Genomic DNA, 23,082 nt, shown 5'->3' on the forward strand with positions numbered 1-23,082 from the left:
AGCCATTTCCTCCTTAAGGACTATCAGCTGGACAGATCTTTAAATTTAAAATTATATTGTTGTGAAAGAGCACACAGAGCAGAGTTGGCAGTTGCCATGTAACTGGATTTCAGATGCTGCTGGGTTTCTGCAACAGAAGAAAAATGACAACATGGCCAGGGGAAGGGTGTGAGCGATGATGGTCATCATCCAAGGCAGCAACGGCCTCTGAGCGGAGGGCTCCCAATATCAAGTATTAAAGAAGATCGAGAGATATATTTCTATTGGTCAATTATAAGATATTTGAGTATCTATTTAAATCAGAGGGTCAATTGGAAAAAAAGAACATCTGAAAAAATACTTTTTTTCTACACAGCATGGAATTCTTAGTAAACAGAAATTAATTATGTAAGGAGTATTTATCCTTGGAGAAGAAAACAAATCATCCTTTTTTAAAAAGCATACATCATCTACAGTAAAATACACAAATAAAATATATACAGTAAAATATACAAATAAAATGTGTAAAATATACACCTCAATAAACTTTCATTTATATTTGTATATATGTATATATACAGACATATAACTGCCACCCAGATCAAGATATAGAACATGTAACTACCTCAGAGAATTTCCTCACATTTTCCAGTTAATCTCCCCACCTCTAAAGGTTACCAGTTTTTTTACCTCTATCATCATAGGTTAGTTCTGCCTGTTCTTGACCTTTACGTAAATACAATATGTACTTTTCTTGTCTAGATTCTTTTTCTCAACATAATGTTTTAAAAATTCATTTATGTTTCACATATATCATTAGCTTATACTTTTTTTATCACTAAGCAGTAGTCCCTTTTATGAATATATGCAATTTATTTATCCATGTTGTTGATAGACATTCGGGCTATTATCAAGTTGCCGTGAACATTTTATCAAGTCTTTTGTAGACCTATGCTGTCATGTAGGGTGGGTGCATATTTAACTTTACTAGAAAGTGCCAGTTTTCCCAGTGGTTTTACCATTTTAATTCCCACTAGCAATGTGTGATTCTCCCCATTCTCACCAGCACTCAGGCTTGTCAGTCTAGCAGATGTGTAGTGGTCACCCTTTGCATGCCTTCTGTTTTTAAAGAACCTGTGTGTGGATGTTAGCATCAACATTGCAGTGGGGTCCTGAGGTCAGAATTAAAATTCAAAATTGTGATTAACATTTCCCATCCTCTTAATGACTCCATGCCTTTGAAAAAATGTAGTTTTTCTAAGATAAATAAAAGTTCAAGTAAGCTGAAATTTCAGGGTAACCATAAGCTAATGACCAAAACGGATTTAAGTAGGAAAGGAACTCTTTGCTACCCAAAACACACTTTAGTTTAACCTTCTAAAATGAACAATAGCCACTTACTCTGAAGAGACCGAAAATCTCTTCCCTGTCTCTATTTTAAAGAAGTCATTGAAATTCAATAGCTTGCTCCAGCCTGATAGGGAAACTTCACTCCCGGAATTAGCTACAGGGCTGTTGAGCCAGCTTAATCTCACAAAATTTCTGGTTTATCAGGAGTTCAGGTGCCGTAAATACTTCACATGTGTATGAAAAAAGAGCTGAATAGCCAATTCTTGTTCTTTCACTTAACTTTGAAATGTGTCCACAGATTGTAATCGGTCAGATTCTTTTTATTCTTTGGGAACATTTTACTGTCCTTTTAAAACTCCTGAACTTCAAAGGGAGAACAGAAGATGCATATTCTAAGCAGATTTACAAAATGTAAGGTGAAGCCATCTGGCCATTGCCAAAGGAAGTAAACATCCAGTTCTTACTGACTGCCTTCTCAAGTGTACTGGGTTTCTCTTACCAAAAATTTTGTGACTTAAACAACAGATTTTTTATCTCATAGTTCTATAGGATAGGAGCCCAACACACAGGGTTGAGTCCCTTTTGGATGCTCTAGGAGAGAATTCATTTCCTTGCCTTTTCCATCTTCTAGAGGCTTCCTGCATTCACTGGCTTGTGGCCAACTTCAGAGCCAGCAATGTGACTTCGCTAATCCTTCTGTAGTCACAACTCTCTCTCATTGACTACAGCCCAGAAGGTCCTCTACTTTTAAGAATGCATTTGATTAGAATGGTTTTATCCCGATAATCCAGGATAATGTTCTCATCTCAAGGTCCATAACCTTAATCACATCTGCAAAGTTTCTTTCGCCATGTGAGGTAACATATTCACAGGCTCCAAGGACTAGGGTATGGACATCTTTGGGGTCCATTTTCTTGCCTACTATATTAAGAAACAGAATCTATACCCAGGATTGAACCTGGTCACTCTGATTCTAGTGGCTGAGTCCCGCTCTCAGTGATGCTGCCGAGACATAGATACTCCTCCGATGGTGAACATTCTTTAATGCTGCATGATAGTGTAGGTGCCACAAGTGTGGCTTTTATCCCTCCCAAGGTGTCTCAAAGGCTGAGGAATGGATAGTAATGCCACAAGTTGTATTTGTCTCCCAGTAAAATGTAAAGGAAACTTGTGATTTCAATCTAAGATGCAGGGTTGTTTGCTATGGTTTATTCTTTGATATTATGAAAAATATTTTTAAAAGAGAGAGACTATTGTATCTTGCTATGAAATTCATAACTTAATACTGAAAAAAAGACACTCTGAAATTATTGAATGTCAAGAACATGAGAACAGTCTGCCAGAGTCATCGTAGATATAAGCACGTAAGTGCAAAAAAGCCACCGTTTTCATTCTTGATCTGGTTACTATTGTGATTTAGCTTTGAAAGTATATGAGGGGTAGGAAGGATTCTATTCTGGGTCTAATTGGTACAAGATAGGGAGAAGGGAAAAAAATGTTCCTGGTTTTTTGAGTTTCACCTAAGAACAGTATTTCCAGTGGGAACAATGTTATAAAGAATATTTGGATTTCCTAGCTAGCCAAATATATATTTTAAAAAGCAATATATTTTCTAATATATTTTCATAAACTGTTTCTCCTCTATCTAATTTACAAACTCAGTTTTAATGTCCAGTTTGATCTAGGGGTTATTTAGAATGGCATTTTTTAATTTATAAAAGATATTAAACATTAAGTGAAGCATACTGAAGAATGTGCTGAAGTAGGAGAATCAAAATTATTAGTTAACTTTGACTTAGTAATGGACAAATTTAGGTTCACATGTGATGAAAGATGGGAAGGTAACAGCTTGCAAAATGCAAAAGCATAGCAAAAATCCAAATTACTTGTTGAGTAGGATTAAGATATTAAAAGAAATGTGATAAAGCCACAAAAATTTAAAAAACAAGAAAAATGGGTTTAACAAATAGATATGTAAATAATATTGATGAAATAAAGCCAACTATGTCAATTAACACAATAAATGTAAGTAGCCCAAATTTCTCCGTGATAAAAAAAAACCAACAGAATGATTTAAAAATGTAGTTTTAAAATAAAAGATGAGCAAAGTTATACTAGAAAGGGAGAGAGGTATACATAATAGTATCAAGTGAAATGGAATTCAAGGCCAAAAGAAGTGAAATATAGAAGGATATGATCTAATGTTAAAACAATGAATGCACAAAGATATATGAACAACAAAGGCGCAGGTTACATAAACTAAAATTCCTAGAAATAACGGAGAACATGATGAAAGTACAATGCTTGTGGGAAATTAGAATGCCTGTTTATTTTAGAATATTATAAATCCAGTAGACAAATAATAAAGAAAAATACAGAGTTTCTGAATAACCCAATTAACACATTTAATTGTTTACAAATATATTACATAATATTATGAATATTATTTTTATATTATCTATCTCTTCTCCTATTAGAAGAGAATATACTCTTATACCCATTGAATATTTACCAGAAGCTATTATGTACATGCATCTGTCCACAAAATGATTATACTATAAATTTTAAAGAGTCGAGATTTTTGTGAACCAGACGTTCTGACCATAATCTTCTAAAACTAGCAATATATTTGACTTTTCACTTCCTCTCCAACAGACCACCTGAATTTTCCAGATCCTTTTCCTATTTTGAGACCCTAAGGCTTTCTTGGTAAACAACACGTAGTGAGGCCAGTCTTGTCCACAATTATCAGCCTGGGAAGAAACTAATTTGTTTAACAAACACTATGAGGTAGGACCATTTTCAAGTGCTTTACAAATAATACCAATGAGAGCTTATACCTTAACTAGGAAAAGGTCAACAAGAAGCTTAAAAAATCCCCAGCACCCTCATAATTTTAAAATGCAGATTTAAAAAACAAGATTTCATTTTTTTGCCTATCAAATTATAAAAGCAAATACAAATCATAATATTTGGAGGGAGATATACAGACAAGTATTACTCTCATCACCTTCAACAGAAGTGTAAATTGAATGACCACTCACAGGGACATTTTGATAACATGATTTTAAAAACCCTCTAAATCTTGAAAGTTTGTTGATCAAGAAATTTCACTTCTGGAAATGGGAATAATCAAGAATGTGTTCAGATATTTACTACATGAATTTCATTTCCACTCTTTGCAACAAGATGGAAACTAAATGTCCTAAAATAGGAGATTAGTTAAATAAATTATGCTGTACCTACACAGTGGGTTAATCTACAGTTTAGCAGTTAATAGCATGATTCTGGCTGCAGACTTCCTGATTTGAATCCTTGTTCTGCTTTCGTTATGGCGCGAACGATTCTGAGACCCACGGAGCCAATTGAGATTAATTATGAGCCTTTATAAGCTGGCCAGAGACTGACTCTCTACCACGCAGGGCTAGAGGAGATCAGCCCCGAGCTTTCAGAGGAGGCAGCTGATAAAGCTTAAGACCATATCCTGGTGGTCTCCTAAACAAGCAAGCAGATTACAGAAGTGGAAGTTGGCTGTTAGCATATCTTTGCCTGGAACAACACCCTTAATTAACAAGTAAATGGATTACAAAAGCAGACATTGGCCATCTTCATATCTTATACAATACACTTCTTAAACCACACACAAGCAAGTAGGACAACTTCTGATATCTAAAGATATTTCTTCCCTGTGCTGATTTAGCTAGTTGGCTCACTTGAAAATTTTCCACCCTTAACACTTTTTAATAGCTTTATTGGACCACTTAACCTCCCTTGCCTTAATTCTATCCCCTATAAAAATTTAAAAAATAATAATACTCACCTTTGCTGGTTTATTTTGTGAGAAAAGATGAGTTAACATGTGTAAAACAATGTAAACAGTGCCTACCACATAGCAAATTTTAGTAGTGTTAGATAGCTATTAAAACAGAAGTACTAGTATAATTTAGCCAGATGGAAAAAATATTTATAACATTAAGTAGAAAGAGTAGATTTTAAGAAAGCAATGGGTATATATCATGATCTGTTTTGTTGATATACATTTTATAGAGACATACATATCTGCCTATAAATTTATACAAGGTTTTCAATGTTCATTATCAAGGTTATTAATAGTGTATCCCTAGTGAGATCAAGAGTTTTATTTTCCTCTTCTTTTAAGTCTTTTTTTCCTGATTTTTCTGAAATGAGCATGTTTTGCTTTTAAAATAAAGGGTAAGAAGTTATTTCTTAAAAACAAATAGAAAGTCTTGCTCACACTAGCTATTTAGTTCTCATCAATGGAAGTCATTTTTGATTTGGCATTGAACACTCAAGTCTCGAAAGAGCACAGTAAAAGTATTAGTATATGAAAAAAATAGTTCAGTGGTTTTTTTCACTTTATCACATGTATTTCTAAGAGGGTGTTTTTAGTTATTTAATGAAAAGCTCTTATGTGTAGAACTGAGAGTTTCTATCTGAGGCGCTTACACTTTAGAGAAATGAAAATGTATAGATCTCAAATCTGTTTTGCATATCTTAAAACTGTTCCTGGTAGTAGTCGACAAAGCAGAATTCTATACCACCTGGAAGAACATGGTGAACCATGAAGTGTGAATGTAAAAGGCAACCAGAGGGATCCGTGGAGAAACAACTTTCTGGAAAGGGACTCGGAGCCTGCTGGTCGGGGCCCTACAATTCTCCAGTGAAAAGGCAGCATTTGCACAAAGGAAATCTAACCAGTAGTCCATCTCCAGGATGTGAAATCCAATATTTACATAAAGGCTTAGCCCAAGGAAGGCATATTTTTGATCCTCGGCTGTAAATACTTAGTAACTGCCTAATAACACACATATCACGGTTCAGAATATCCATAGAGAGGCATGCTCTCTTGACAGAGCCTTGGGTAGAGTGGCGTTGACCTTACAGCCTGTAGGCCTGCCACTTTATTAAAGTTTCATGCCTTCAATCACAGTCGCCGCATGAATTCTTTTACAGCCTCCAGCACTCTAAGCAAAAGCCATAGAGACATGGCAAATCAATTTTCTCCGAAGAAACTATGAACTTTGGGTGAGGGCAACAGTTTTATTTTCCTATGCTGTGAGGCGAAAAGTGGCTCCTCTATCCCATTGCTGAAAAATACCTGCCATGGGGATTTGCATCTCCAGTTTAAGAATTTCCCGTCTAAGACAGAGAAATGCCTTAAGTTTGGTGGACTTCGAAGGCAACTTAGAATATCTGGAATTCAGACTCTGGCCCAAACTAGCTATGCCTTGCTAGGAAAGCAGATACTTCTCATTTTCCCTGAGAGGTAGGGAAGCTATATTTTCCGTTGCTGGTTGTTATAATATTCTAGACTTCTTCTGCTTCATTAGAGAAACCCCAAGAATTTATTAAATTAATAAGTCATGAAGGGAAAAATTATCATTGTTATCTGTATTAGTTTTGCTGCATAACAACCCCAGCATCTCAGTGGCTTATAAAACAAAGGTTTATTTCTTGTTCATATTAATATCATAGGAGGTAGTCTGAAGGTCTGTCCTACATGTCTTCTTTCTGAGGCTCTTAGACACTGCATGGGATATGCTGACCTGGCTCATTCCAGCTCACAGCTCAAAAGAGTTGATGGTGCACATCTCTTCCCAACTCCATATTCAGTCATGTTATTTTGGTAGCCTAAAATCAACTATGGATTTATATCATGGAAATTGGCAGACACTACAAATCAGAGAGCTAGTTTATTTTGTTTTCTTGAGAGCCAGTTTATCAACACACCGCTGGATTCATGTGACAAAGAGGAGGAGCAAAAGAGCTGGCAGAAAAATCACAGTGCCTCTTTAGGCCAAAGCAAATCACATGGCCAAGGATGACAATGGAGCAGGGACACACAGTCCATCTACAGGAGGCCCTGCAAATCATGTGGCAAAATGGGGAACAAGTAGTTGTGAAAAATTCAACAATCTACCCCACTGTCTGAGTATTTGTAATTAACCGAATTTCAAATTGGGACATGTGGTATGACAAGAGTGTTTTAATGATATATGTGTATATTTTAACATAATCTTTATTATAAAAATAATACTACTTATTAAATGCTTACAACGTGCCACATGTTGTGTAGAAGAACTTTACATATATAATTTCATATAATCCTCACTGTGATCTTGTGATATAGGTACTATTATTATCCCCATGTTGCAGATGAGGAAACTGAAGCCTAGAAACCTTAGTATTTTAGATTGGATTTCCTGGACACAGACTCAGAGAGTTGTGTAGGGATGGTTAGTTGCTGAATGATCCCAGGAGATCCACATGTAAGGAAATGAGAAGGCCAGGATTAACAGAAGAAAAGCAGTGACCTGCGATGGCCTCAGCCAGTCCTCCAAGGAGTTCTGGAACTGGGATGGCCCTGTAGGGTTATTCTCAAATTCAGGCAAGGGGCCCCCAGCAGTCACTCATAGGACACCCTGGAAAGAGGCACAGCAAAAGCAATTCCTAGTGTAATCTGTCAACAGTGACATTCTCAGCAGCTGGAAGAAGGATGTATCTGCCTTTAAAAGGAGATCTGGGCAGAGTCCCACAGCATGCAATACAGTTAGGTAACATGTCCATGGTAAAAGGCTAGTAAAAGGTTAGAGTTTAAACCTAAGTCCATCTGACCTTAAAGTCTGTCCTCTTAACCCCAGTGCTATATTGGTCCCAGTGCCCTGTCTATCTCATTCATTTGCTACTATCTGATGAAATAATGACATTTCTGGAAACTGTTTATGGTTTTAACAAGTGACTGAAACAGAATGTTTGGATTTGAATTGTTATTTTCAAAAGGTAAAAGGAGGTAAATGGCATTAACTGTGGGTGTGAATGTGTGCTTCTGTATGTAGACCTAACACTGAGGAGTAAGAAAGGGAATTATGTGTAACAGCATTAGATTAAAAGTGCAGAGTGTCTTCCTTCTTCCTGTTTTCCCCACAACTTATAGGGTCAAGTTCACAGTGAAAATACTGAGATTTGTTTCGTATATGAGAGATGTGCCAGCTTAGGCAGTGGAACTTGATCTGCTAGCGATGTGCTTCCTTACTTACCTTTAAAGTTAACCTGGGCCTGCTGCACGGCCCCCTCATTGCCCGGGGATTCCCCCAGCTCTTCCTAGGTCAGAGCCAGGGTTTGCCACTGTCAAAGATAAACAAAGCAGACACTAAAGTGGTAAGGATAGATTTTTATCAGTAATATACTACTGTAATAGGGAATAGAATCCAGCATGAACTGAAATCAACTTCAATTTGTACAGAGGTGACCAGATGTTTTAAAGGGAGAATGAAGGAGTAGGGAGGGCTGGGCCAGAACTCAGTGGAGTCAGAGAAGCGAAAAATTGCAAAAAGTGGGAGGGAGGGATTGGCCCATGTGACACAAATCTGGATTTATTAAGTGGCACTTATCAATGTTGGCGTTCCACCCTCCCACTGAGACTGGGAGACAGGGCCCCTATCTTTAGGTGATGGCTGGAACAAACAGTAAATTCATTTGGCAGCCTTGAGTTTTCTCAGACAGGCACTTTAAGCGGGCTAATGTCATCCCAGGGATGTGGCCTCGAGCTGTTAGAAACTATGGTAATGTTTTGTGCAAGTCTCTATAGGCCAAAATTGAGGACTCATTGAGAAGACAGCTCAGAGGAGCCTGGTTAGAGTTTGGCCCCAGAGAGAATCTTTGTCATAACCAATGAGAAACAAACAGCAGTTTAGGGGACCAAATCCCTACCCTCAGACCCCTCTCATACCAGCCTTATCCAAAGCCAGGAGCTTCCCCATACTCCACTGATGAGTACTCCCATACACACACATTCACGTAGTCTCACATACTCTTACACACTTACACACTCTTTACTCATATTCACACTCGCACATGTATATACACATAGAAACACATGTACAATTTCACACACTCTCAGACACAGAGCCACACACACACACACCGTGGCCCCTAGACTATGTGTTTTAGTTCCCAGGCTCAGGTACTCAATTGGCAGGTCACAACCTGTTCACTGCCTCAGCCCTGCTGCTGGGCTTTGTGACAGGGTGGCAGTTCCAGGCAGGCCAGCCCCTGAGGCTTCCTTCCCATCTAACTACAGTGAGCTGGGGCTGGGGTAGATCCAGGAACTTCCACCACCAGATAAACCCAAGTAGTGGTCGCTTCGTGGGGGTAGAAAGGGTACAGCAGGAAGAATAGAAGTTTCGGCTAGGAGAATCAGGCCCCTGGGCAGCTCAGCTCAAAGCTTCCTCAAGTAATAGTCAGTCAGTGAATTCTCGTTCTTTACCTCATTCCACATTCAGCCCAAGTTCCTCCCAGGCTCTCGGGTCAGTAGGTGATAAATCCAGCATTGGACCCCAATCCAAAGTTTCTCACCTTTCCCATGAGACCCCTCTCTTTAACAGAGATCCTTTTCAAATTTACCAAAAAACTTTATGCAGAAAAAAGAGGTTAAACATTTCATAGGTTAACTAGCCATGTTATGGTTTATATATTGTCTGATTATTAAGCATAATCAAATTCCCTCATAATCAATCATAATCCCCTCATCAACTCACCTCCTTTGGTTTACATGCTCTTACCATGGGTTGTTTTTGTTCCTTTGTGCATGGGTGGGGGAATAGTTCACTTCTTTGGGAGGCTGAAGCAAAGAGTATGACTTTGTGCTCCAGCTCCTCCATATGTGAATGGTCAAACCTAAACTCAGGTGTATCCTCCCTGAGCCTCTGCAAAATGTCAGGGCGGTGATTGGGTTTAAATAGGATACACATTCAAAGCACCCATCAGAGTTCCTGGCTTATAAGAAATAGCCAGTATATTTTAACTATGAGAATTTCTTGCTTTTACTTTTTAATTATATAATGTCAGTAAAGTAGTGACTCAAAAATCAGTGTTTCTTCAAGAAAAATTATTATTCTCCTGGGAAGGCAGGCAGACCTTCCTTCAGAATCACATTGCATGGGTTGTCACTTTGCTCCTGTGTTTTGTGTTGGTACCTGGGCAGAAAATGGGATGGGCTGCAGTCCTGAGCAGCATGCATTGTGACAGAGCTGCCCAGGGAAGCAGCAAGGTTGTGCCTATAACTTGAGATCCCAGACAGCTGGGAGGCTTCCTTCCATTTGCCCCAATTTGTCTCCATCCAATAGTAGTAAATTGGGGTCAAGGGAATGATGTATGAATCATGGTCACAGCAGGGGAAGGAAAGGAGACCCTGTCTTCTGTCAGGGCATGCTCGACAGCTGGGTGGATGCATGGGTTAGGATGCATAAAATTCCATTACCTGTTTGCTGAGCCTAAATAATATTAGGTTCTGAAATATCTTCCACAGGTGCTCCCAGGTTGAGCTCCTAATCCCCTGTAACATTCTATCCTTAGGGAGGTGAGGGGAGCCAGACCAGGTGGAAGTTGGAGGGGGAAAGCGGGAGACGAGGGTTGGAGGAAGCAGAGTTCTCGTTTTTTTTTATCATGCTCCCGACAACTTGGCATCTTTCTGGGAAGTCTTGGTTATTCGGAGCATGCTCTGAGCTCTTGACAGGAAATTTGTCAGTATTTCTCCGGCCACATCATTTCCGACTCTCATTCTCTTTCTGATCATGACACCTTTTCTGTAAATTGGAAAACAAATATCCAAGAAATCAGAATGCCATTGCTAAGGCATTATAACAGCTTTTAATGACATGTACAGCCAAGATGCCGTAATGAAAACACACACTAAATATTTGCATCTTCGATGTTCTAAGATAAATTTACAGGGCTGCTCTGTGGTCCCGAATACAGAACATCTCTGTTAGAATGGAACAGGAATTTAAACACTTTTGGGAAACAAAATCGATCAATAATAATGTCCTTCTACATCAGATGTAGTTTATAAATGTGATCAAAAGATTATCCTGTAAAAGCAAAACACATATTTGGGCATTTTCTAGTGATAAATAGTCTCCAGGATTTTTCATTGTCTCTTGCTCAATTTCTGCAAGTTAGCAAAGTTTAAAACAAAGGTTTCTAGATCTTTATCTTATAATGCAGTTGTGTATCAAATATCAGGACAGTCATTTGCCAGGTAGAAGGCATTCTTGGGACTGAACGTAGACACAAGGAGAAAAATCTGCAAATAAACAGATTTCTGCAGTTCACTTGTTGCTTTGCCATATAAAATCCTAAGAGGTGGATAAGGCCAGCACTCTGTCGACTATGGAATAATTTTTTCCAAATATATAAAAGCACATGGCCAACAATTCTCTGTGGGGGTCAGGTCTGACTTACATTATACAGACGATTAGATGCAAGGCTAGAATACAAGAAATCAGGTAGCTTCAGTTCTGTGTAGCCGAATGAATTTGGCTTCTGTACTCTGGCCTCCAAATACTACTAAGGCATAGGTTATGATAGAAGAAGAAAACTGTGAAAGCCAAACCAGCTTTTGCTCATTCAGAAAAAGAAGGGCTATGAATTCTAAAGTAACAATGAAAGGACTTCTTCAGAATATGTCTCACATCTTATTGCCTGCTCTTCCTATTGAGACCCTCTTTCCTTCATCCCCAGAGCTCCTGGGAAAAGTTCTTGAAGAGAAAATATTTACCCCAAATTATAGTGCAGCTAGGAACTAGTAATGAATGAGTAACCCTTTCAGCAAGTGTAGGCCCACTTTGTGCTTTGCCTTACTCAGCTGCGTTGGTCCAGCCTCCCAGAGTCTTGAGTACATAGATCAGAGCACAGGTGGTACAGGATATTCTTCAACAGATCCTGTTCCAGGAATCTCCCCTTCAGATGACCCCAGTCAGTCAGCAGGTATTTGTGAGCAGGAAGGAAGAAGATAAATAAGAGTTAAAATAACAGCCAACATTTATTAAGCATGCGCCATGCGCCAGCAGAATTCTAGGCTTTAGATATGGTATATCATGCAATGCCCACGACACCCAAGAATAGCAATGTTCTTCTCATTTTGTAGATGAGTAAAACTATGTGCAAAAGGTTGAACAGCCGGCAACTGGCAGCATTTATGAATCCAGAATAATTCCCTTAACCACTACCCTTATCTATCAGGAGCTTTCACATTGATGAATACGCTAAACCCTCACAATAACCCAACTACAAAATATTATTATTATTATTCCCATTTTGTCCATTGGAGTAATTCAGGCAAAGGGTAAATTTCTCAAGGCCACACTTAGTAAAAGACAACCAAAATTTGAATACTTCCAAGCCTGTGTTCTTTCTACCACCCCATATTGCTTACACCAAGCATTTGCATGCATATTCTAAAGAGACTGAGTGCCCAACTTTGTTTTTAATAAAGCAAATATAAGAGAAAAACATTCATAGGACCAAAAGATATAATTTTAAGATTCTGTCCTTTTATTGTAAGAAAAGAGTAGATACAGCATTGTTTGGCAGGGAGGAGTGTGGGCTTTAGTTTTCAAAGAAAGCATATGGGAAAGGGAGTTTGTCTCTGTAGTTTGCATCTAAAGTGTTCTGGTGTAAGTTTACAGGGCTGATCTGTGGTCCTGATGGAAGGATATGCCCACTGCTAGGACATGGAGTTTTGTATCAAGTACAATGATAGTGCCTCAAGTCATGGAAAACTCCAGTACAGGGACTTAACGAGGAGTTAGTTTACTCCACATCACGAGAAGCCTAGTGGTAGAAGACTTCAAGTGTTTGTTCAGCTCCTCAAAGATGCCATTGGAACTCAGGCTCTTTCTCTTTCCACCTCTGCTCCTTTATCATGTTGTCCTTCTCCTCGTTGGAGTCACAAGACATTTGCCATAAAGTTAGGAACAAAAGAGAAGAGGAATGCACCAGCCATGCTGGTCCCATGTTAGCAAAAAAAGCAGAGGCTTTCTCAGACCCAGTCCCCACCCCCTCCCCCGAAGCCCCAGCCACCTTCCACTTAGGTCTTGTCAATCAGCATCGTGTCCTGTGGCCACCGCAACAGACAGGGAGGCTGAGAATGCAAGTGTTTCCCCTGACGCGTGGCCCACCCAGCAGAAGTGCATTCCCATATGGAAGGTGCAGGTAGGAAATCACAAAAGCGGTACACCTTCATTTAGGATGTTAGTGTGGAGAAGAGTTAGGGCAATAGGGCTGTACTTGGGAGAAGGATGATATTGATGAGGAAGAATGTTGTGGTACCCTTTGTATCTATCTTTCATTTAAATGGACCCAGAGCATCACACCTGTGATGCTTCCTTTCCTCCTTCATCCTGTTCTTGAATCTTTATTCTTTCTGCTCAAACCCAGACCAATTATTTAGCCTTTGGGCTAAATAATGTTGCTAATTATCCAATCTTCTGACTCTGTGTTATTGTGTTTTTTTTTTTTTCAATTCTTGGCAAATAATATGCATTGAATAAATTATCGCTGAATTACTTAATGAGATGAGGAAATTCCAAGCAAATTTCAGCTGATGAGAGCCTTTGACTGCAATGGCCAGAAGTTTTCACTGCTCCAGGGGAGAAACTACTCAGGAGCCTGTGGAAGGCATCTAGACACCCATGTTACCGGACTCTAGATGTATGAATGTCAGCTAAGTGGCCCAACCCAGATAAGAGGAATTTATAGGAGGCTGAAGACTCTCGGGTCTAGGGTCAACACGGCCCTGTGTGGTCTTGTTGCTACTCCGTATGATGATAGCTCCATGGTTTTTTTCTTCTTCTTTTGCAGAGCCAGCTCTCCCAGGCACTGAACGGGTTGTCAGACAGGGCCAAAGAAGCCAAGGAGTTTCTGGTGCAGCTGCGCAACATGGTCCAGCAGATCCAGGTACCGACAGCGCCTGAAGCAGAAAGCAAACCCCACGGTTAAGATGACACTGTGTGGTGGAGAGTTTGTCTGTTTCTTCTCTTTTATTTTTATGTGTTGTTGGGAACTTCCTATTTATTTTTTTTCTACTCTGTCTCTTCTAATACATACAAATACACGTATGGACCCACTTGGAACATACCTGTTCTTGAGATGGTTACATATGCCAACAAGCCAGAAAAAAACCTGGTTTTCCAAGTGGTTTGTATCTTCCACACAGAAGTCCTAATTCTCCGCTACTGTGTATTTAGAAAGAGGCCTATTTCTTTGTGAATTCAGAGTCATTATTGTTGAGTGTTTCTTTTTTTAAATATATAGGTTTCCAAAGCACCTTGCAATAATTATATCTTATCTGATGGTAACAAACAGGTCACGCTTTCTCTTTTTTTTCTTCCTTCCTTCCTCTTTCTTTCCTTTCCTCCTTCCTTCTCCCTCCCTCCTTCCTTCCTTTTCTAATATCCTCCTTCCTGCCTGCCTACCCCATAGTAATGCTTCTCCTCTACTTAGATACTTAACTATTTTTCATCCATGATCTCCTGGTAACTACAATTTCAGATTGCTTAATCTGGACACAATCATCAAGATACTGGCCAGTATTTGGAAGTTTGTGAATTTTCCACTATAGCTAAAGAGGAGAAGCCATAAACTGCATAAGATGCTAAAAGAATGACTTTTTGCACTGTACCGTTCCTATGTTTTGAGCTTTCCCTCCCAGAAATCTTAGCTCTGGCCTCCCAGTAAAGTGTCCCTCTGAGTTAATATTTAACCCATGTCAAGGCAGAAATGGCTTTTTAAATGTAAAGCAGCCTTTCCCTCACACTGATTTTTTTGCCTTTTTCTGTTGTTGTCATGCATGCCCATGTTAAAACTTTTGATCCCATTATAGCTAACAGTTGTACATTTCCTTCTGTTTTCCACAGAGGTTATCAGTCAGTCCCTTCTTTGCCCCAGGCTTGCCTCTGCACCTCTTCTCTTCATCAGAGCGAAGCATTCTTTCTGGTCTAAATTAGAGTCTATGAGGAGAAGGCTCCCTGCTCCCTCCCAAAATTGCCCTGCATGGGACATAGAGAGCTCTTAAATGATGTTTTTCAGGAGATTTCTCTGAGAATGCAAAGCAATTGCCATGAAAGTCAAAACTTAACATTTGTAGAAGTCATTGCTGACGTGATTTCTAATGCATGCCTTATAGGAAGAAGACGTGGCATTTGAAAAGTTACCAAATACTTATCAGTAGATCCTTTTCTTAAGAGAGACACACAATTCTTTATGACTTTGGTAATAAATTAAAATTTGATAGGCTAAGCTCTTTCTTCCTTGCCAGCTCCCAGAAGTTTACAGTTTATGCAGTTGGGTGCTATTTTTTTTTTTTTTTTTTAGTGCTATGTGAGTATTTAGCTTTCACTTGATGTAAATTACAAGTTTTTCGGATTATGGTTTGAGAGTCAAAATTATATGTGTAACTTACTGAAAGGATTACCTTTAATGGATGCTTATAATTTAGTGAGAAAATCACTTAAATTCTGTGGCAAGTACAGATTTAGATCAATTTAAAAATTTAGATTCAGCATTCAATTTAAACATCACGGAGAAGCGATCATTCATTTAGAAAATGGTTACCCTTCCCCCTCAAGTTATTGGTTCATGTCTGACTTTTACAGCCTACCTGTGTTCATTTTGCTTTCCTTAATGAAAGGAGCGGGTGCTTTTGCCCGTGATTATTCTTATAAACTTCCATTGTCATTGGTTTATTGTTTAATATTGAAGACCGTTGCCATCTTTCTTTTTCTTTCTTCCCCTGAATTGACTGATTTTTTTTATCTCTTATGCTTCAACAATACTCTGCTCCCTTGGGCAACCAGCGTTTCTCTGAATGCCACCTTCCACCATACACAGCTGGACGTAGACTGGCTTTCAGAAGGATTCATGTCCAACTGTGCAAACAATGCTTTATTTTATTTACTATAAATCAAACTTTGGAGATAATTTCCTTTTGATAGAAATAAGTTTGTTGAGTAATATTTATCCTTTCCAATCTAAATTTAAAGCAAAACACTACCACCGTAGAATGAAATTTATCCAGTTATTTTTAAGATGCCGAATGTGCATTGTGCACGAAGTTCCTCTTCATCCCCTTCAGCAGGGGTCTCCACCTCACTAATGGGTGGGCAGCTCTGTGTTCTCTGGCAGCCCGAGGTACCCAAGCACCTTATGGCTGAGAAGTGTGCTCTGTCATGCAGGAGAACAGTGTAGAGTTTGAGGCCTGCCTGGTGGCCCAGTGCGACGCCCTCATCGACGCCCTCAACAGAAGGAAAGCCCAGCTTCTTGCACGTGTCAACAAGGAGCATGAGCACAAGCTAAAGGTGAGTGCTGTGCCATGTGGGGAGCAGAAAGCCAATAAGCCTGGCTCCTAGGGCTGTGATGAAATGGCTAGACAAGGGGCAGGATGCCCACAGCCTAGGGTGGCCAGTGGCCTCCCTGGCAAGGAGTGGGCGTACCCCTTCCTTCAGCACCCAGTCCTTCATTTACCATATTTGTTGGGTGACTCCTCTGGGGCAGGAATTTCTTTGGGGCTAGGCATAATAAAATAAATCAAAATCCCTGCCCTCATGGGGTTTATATTCTACCAGGAGGGATAAACAATAAACAAAATAAGTAAGTAAACTATCCAGTATATTAGTAAAAAGTGTTAAGAAAAAAAAAAATAATAATAAAAAGGGGTAGGGAGTACTAGAGTTGAGGATTGAAATTTTAGACAAGGTGGTCATAGAGGCCATACAGAAGCATAATGTATTATTTAATTGGGAGATAGAATCTGTACCTTCCAGAAAGCAAACAACATTTGCCTCAACTTTCGAAGTGAACTGTGCAATTGGACAGTTGTGCGGACTTTCATCATCACACAATGGAATCTATTAATTACAAGTCTGGGTCCCTAGTGGCAGAAGGACTGGTCCTCCTGGAGACATCTGGTATCCCACCCACTGCCTCATTGGAGCGAGGCATCGACATCTGAGAGCAGGCTGGATGCATAAGAAGAGCCCGGCCGAGGGAAGCTCGGAAGCAGGCAGTCAGCAGAGGTCCATGTTTGTGGCCAGTAAGCCTCAGGGTAGCTACCAGTGGGTGGCAGATGGGTAGTGTGCACTGTTGGCCTGGGATTGGAGTGGAAAGAGAAGTGAGTTCTGACCATAGGCTCTCTGTTAGGGTTGGGCAGTCCACATCAGGGAGCTTTAATAGTGGGCAGCAGTGAGTGGATACTACCTTGAGGGCGAACAATCCGGTTAGTGTCAAATATCCCCAGCAGCTTTGGAACAGGCTCTAGTCCCTGAAGGACAAGAGAAGATTCCATTTCTAAAAGAATAGAATTCCAGTAGGAGAACCAAGGAAGAAAGAACGCAGCTTACAAGACTTGAGACCAAAGCTCGGTGGCAGGGAAGCTTTGAGCAGGGCCAGTACCCACTTCACGGTTATCAGAAACAAGGCAAGAAACCAGTTGCTAAGGGGAGCATGAGACCTGGGCAAGACCTGCAACAAGACTGGCAATGCCGAGTGCTGAACAGCAGAGTCACCAGTCCTTTCTCTGTGCCCATTCACACACCAGGGCCCAGAGCCCAGGAGGACAGGGAGCCAGGCAGCACAACAAAGAGCAACATTTCCTTGGGGAAATTCTCTCCAAAAGTGAAGAAAACCCCCACTCTAACTGCATCCTCTGAGGCAAGGGTCCCCAACCCCCTGGCCTTGGACCGGTATCAGTCTGTGGCCTGTTAGGAACCAGGCCGCAAGGCAGGAGGTGAGCGACGGGCGAGCCAGCCAAGACTTCATCTGTATTTGCAGCTGCTCCCCAGCACTAGCACCACCACCTCAGCTCCACCTCAGACCATCAGGCATTAGATTCTCATAGGAGTACCGGACTCTGGTGCCAAAAAGGTTGAGGACCACTGCTCTAAGGCACCCTCCTCCACTACCCACCTGCTGCTCCTCAAAACACAAGTGAGCGATGGGCGAGCCAGCCAAGAATTCATCTGTATTTGCAGCTGCTCCCCAGCACTAGCACCACCACCTCAGCTCCACCTCAGACCATCAGGCATTAGATTCTCATAGGAGCACCGGACTCTGGTGCCAAAAAGGTTGAGGACCACTGCTCTAAGGCACCCTCCTCCACTACCCACCTGCTGCTCCTCAAAACACATTCAGAGCCACACACCTGCTTCTTCCTTCTCCAAAGCCAGGGCAATAATATGGCTGGAATATAAACCTTTCTCCCCTGCCTTTGTGACTTGCCCAGCCATTGCTCTGAAGGGACGTGTGATATGGAGGCAGGCAGAAGGCTGAGCTGTGACAACGAGGTCCAATTGCTGGTGAGGGCTGTGCCCCATGACGCAGTTTGCCAGCGAGGCCTCTTCTGGCTCTGTATCAGGGCCATGTCTCTTTAAGTGTTCCCGATGAGACAGCAATAGTGCAATTTTATCAAGGAGAGGCACCGCAGATTCCTTGACAAAGAAAACTGCACATCTTAATATTGAATATGAACCAGGAGTTTGGAAAGAAAAGTGCCTCAGCCTGTTGATGTAGATAGTGAACCAAGGCTGGGGACTGTAACACTCCTTCCAGAGAGGCCAATAATGTTTCCTAGTGGTGAGTCTAACTAGAAGACCCTCTAAGTTTATCTTAGAGTGAGCTCAAGCTCCTGGGGGCCACCACACTGACACCCACCTCATGGAGCCTTCAAACTGGAACAGAAGGCAATCAGGAAGACACTGAGCTTTCAAAGGAGGCACTCTGAGTGGCCTGTGTCATGCATAATTCACAAAGTGCTGAATAATGGCAAGTTTTATTTACATGGCTTTTTCTAGCTCATAGGTTTCCAGGCTCCAGTCTCCTAATGTCTGTGATCAAATTGTTTGCTTTTGAATTCCCTGAAGGACCACTGGACTGCGTCTCATGGCAACCTATGTAGTAATTCCTAAAACATGGAAGAGGAACCTTATACATTTAGCTTCAACAATCTGGGAAATGTTTCTACTCTGTAAATATTTTCATCCAAGATAATCACACATTAGGTCTCAATGAAAAATTCTTCTAGAGTCATCTTTTTTTTTTTTAATCTGAATTAAAATCCCAATATGCTCAGAGATGTGATTCTGTAGTTGCCCAGCGAGCAACACAGAATGAGCATCCTTGGCAACCGAGCCCTGGCTTTTATAACGGCAATAGATAACACTTGGGGGACACATTCTTCGAGGCAGCACTGTACAAACTATGTTATAGGGATCAACTCCTCTATTCTCTATAACACATCTGTGAGGCCATTATTACTATTGTCCTCATTCTAGAGGTGAGGAAACCATGGCATCATGATATTAAGAATCGGACTAGGATCCAGAATTCCAGTCCTAGTAACCTGGCTCTAGAGCCCAGAATCTGGCCCACAGCACTCTACCACCTCTGGCTGGTATAGAGGTAGAATGCAGGAAGAAGACTTGCCCCAACCCTCATCCTTTTATCAGTCAGCCAGTACCTAATGCACACCTGCTCGGGGCTGAGTGCTGGGCAGGGGAACACAGGAAGGTTACTCAGGATGAGTTCTGCCCTTTCTGAGCTTTATGTTTCATTGAGTGAGATAAGTCATATCCACAAAGGACTCCAACACAGGTAGAAAGCGAACCTCCAGGAGAGAGACAGACAACGCCATAAAAGTTGGGAAGAGGGTAAAATTATGTCCAGCTGAAAGGGTCACAGAGACGTCATGGAAGAGTTGGCATTGGAGTCACGCAAACTTTGGGATGTGTATGTGTTAATGGTGACCTATATTCTTGCCTGCAGGATTTGGCAACTGTGAGGGATGAAGACAGTGATTAGCACAGTGCACCCTGGTCTTGCTCCATGCAGTTAGCCATGAGGACTTATGGATGTTTTCTGTTTCTGTCTCCTGTTCTAACATTACTACAAGATCGTCACTATAACCCTTCATTTTAGCATGCTTCAGAAACCTGGAACTTTTATTGTTACAGTGGATCTCAAAATCCCATTTGGGTCACATAGAATGATCTAAAATAAAAACACATTTGTCTTTAGGAAATGAGCCGGAAAACTGGGATTTTCCCTCTGAATAGTGGGCCAAACATTTTAGTATGTAGCTATAAAATTTTAACTTTTTCTCAATGGAAGTCTCTTTTTTAAAATATTGCAAACACTTTCCTGGCATCTTTAAACAGAACGCGGTGAACAGTTTGTGATAAGTCGTATGGATGTGGCTGTAGAGGCAACTCCAAGTCTCCTGTTTGAGAGAGACATAAGGGCGGGAATCTGGATGGAAGAGGGAATTAAACATTGAGAAAGCATTATTTATTGATGTTAAAAGTGGCATGAAAGCCCTCCAGTCTCCCTCGTTAGTGTTGCCTCTGCAGAATGGGACTGTATGACAATCAGCGATGAGCTGTGCTGTGGACAGGAAAGGCTTTAACGTATCACCGGGACTCCATGTGCCATGACTGTGCATTGGTCCTGGTGACCTGCCCTGCAGAGAGCACCGATGCGCTTGGGGACGCTGAGCAGAGGCAGCTGCCTGCCTCGTTCTACCCTGCCCAGAGTGCATGCAGTTCCTTGCCCCAGACCTCAAAGGGCCACGGAAACCAGACACAGGTGGCTGGTTGTCCCCTACGGCAGCAAAGCTGTTCTAACTTCTGTTTCAAGTGATTTGTTTCTCTGCTGTTTCAGCTGATTATATCTGTCACTGCTTCTAAAAACAGCCAGCAAAGCTGATGCTGTGACTACTGATGCCAGCCTCCATGTCTCCCTTCCTCTGCCTTTCTCCTCCTGCCTTTACCCTTCTTGTCACTTCGGTTGCTACTCAGATTTGTGAAAAAAGGCTGGCATTTTATAGACATCACTTGCCAAGCACAGACAGTCCTTTCTCTTCGTTGGCTGACCCATCATTCACAGTCCGGCAGGGATAATCTTATGGTCTTCCGCTTCCCTTTGGCTGAATTCTCTGGGGTCCTGCTTTTGCTGACAAAGAGGAGAGTTGTATGTGTGTTTTTCTGGCAACTTTCTCTTCTTGAGCAATCCCAAAGGCTAGGGATGCCGGAAAGTGAGTGCATATAAAGACAGTCTTTATAATCTACTTCTACCCCTTTCTGAAACCACTGATTACTTGAACAGATTGAATAGTTCTGGTTCTGAGGCAAGATGGAGCTAAGTGGTGAAGAGCCCAGACTCTGTGTCGTAGAGTAAAGTGAGGACACACTTTTTCACTGACGAGGTCTCTAACTGTGGACAAGTGTATGTCTCGATCTCTTTCACCTATGCGTAAAATAAGGCTAGAAGTAGTTGTCACCTCACAGGGCATTGTAAAGCGCTGAGCACAGTACTCAAATATTAGCTATTATTATTGATGTTATTGCTGAGAGAGGATGACCGGAAATATGGTTTCATTCAGCACAGTGAAGAAAGGCTCCTCGGAGTTTATCTTCCATAATACCGGAGTTCATAGTGTAGAATTAGCTTATAAATGGGTGTCATTGTCTTAGTGGACTGAGTTTATCATTGATCAGCTTACAAAATAGTTTACAAAATTTGGCAAGCTATTTTTAAAGGCTAAAAAAAGGCTTTGAGACATATGCAGATGTGACTGTATTTTAGGAACACAGTTGGAAATGTAAATTACAGTTAATACTATTCTGTGGTTTGAAAAAAAACACTGGGAGCCAAATATCTATTTTTAGGATGCGGTGAACTAAAGCAAATGTCAGAAAGCTACTGGAGAGAAAAAATGCTTTTGCACTTTCAAGAAACATTATTACTAAGTCATATTTGGAACTACTGGGCAATATCCCAATGACCAACAGAACATATTGGTTTCTTGTCCTATCTGTATGTTTTATTAACCTCCTTCCCAGGTCTTCCTTAACTGAATAAGGCCCTAAATCATCCTCTCTGTCTGTGATCCTCACAGGGAATCTGTGACATTAAGGAGATCTATGTTTTTTTCAGAAACTTTACAAATGTCATTTTTTTTTTTTTTTGGTAAGCCCAAAGAAACACCTGAGAATTATTTTTATTTATGTAATATTCAGAATTTGAAATAATCCTGTAGTCACCTTAAATGTGTTCTCTCTCCAATATTTTAGAATAAATTCATATGTTGAATAGTATCTGATAGATGTCTTTTTGGTTACCTTTCAACTCTAAGACCCTCTGGAAAAATAAAGTTACACTTATCCAAAAACATTCTTAATCTTTAATTTCCATGTGTGGTTGGTATATTAACGTACCAACAAAATTACTCAGTGAGAATGCTGAGGGATAATAATAAAGCTTACTGTTTTATAGAGCTTTTCATATTTACAGAGGGTCTCCATGTCTCGATTGTAGTTATCTATAGAATGCTTGATTTTGAATTCTACTGTACGGTTGGGTTTCATTAGAATCATTATTTTTATTGTCATCATTATGTTTGTTATTATTTACTATGTATTGCCTGTTATGTACCCATTATGTTTGCAAAAAAATTAATTATATGGCCATATTATTGAGTACAAACTTACACTAGGAATGTTATTGGTTTGTCTAACTGCTTACTTCAGCTATTTTGCCATTGCTTCGTAATAGGTAAGTAATCAAGCCGGGAGGGGAGAGGGCATGAGAAAGAGGGAGGGAGGAAGTAAAGGAAGAACACCTGCCCAAGCTCACAAAGAATTTTAAAAGAATTAAATAGTATTTGACTGGCTACAGCCATTACTAGGAAAAAAAAAAAAAGCAGAAAACCAATAATCAGCTCAATCCCAATAAAACTACTAGCGAGGAATTTAGTCTATTACGATGAGGACATTTGGAAAAATTAAGCACACTGAGGTAACTCGAAACCTTCAACTGCCCTCAGCAGAACTCTAGAGGGCCAACTCTAATCATTTAGCCACACTTTTTATTGATGACAAGCCCACTCTTAATGAGGAATTC

General features: G+C 40.5%; 1 protein-coding gene across 1 annotated transcript in view; it reads left to right on the top strand.

The window, feature by feature from the left end:
* TRIM9 (tripartite motif containing 9) overlaps positions 1–23,082 on the top strand; it is a 106,005-nt gene that overhangs the window by 40,349 nt on the left and 42,574 nt on the right. The window contains exons 2-3 of the mRNA XM_006920197.1: positions 13,993–14,088; positions 16,365–16,487. Of these exons, the coding sequence (XP_006920259.1) occupies positions 13,993–14,088; positions 16,365–16,487 (219 nt within the window). The remainder of the gene's footprint in view (positions 1–13,992; positions 14,089–16,364; positions 16,488–23,082) is intronic.

This window comes from Pteropus alecto, unplaced genomic scaffold (genome assembly GCF_000325575.1).
Source record: "Pteropus alecto unplaced genomic scaffold, ASM32557v1 scaffold86, whole genome shotgun sequence".
In the NCBI taxonomy this organism is placed as follows: Eukaryota; Metazoa; Chordata; class Mammalia; order Chiroptera; family Pteropodidae; genus Pteropus; species Pteropus alecto.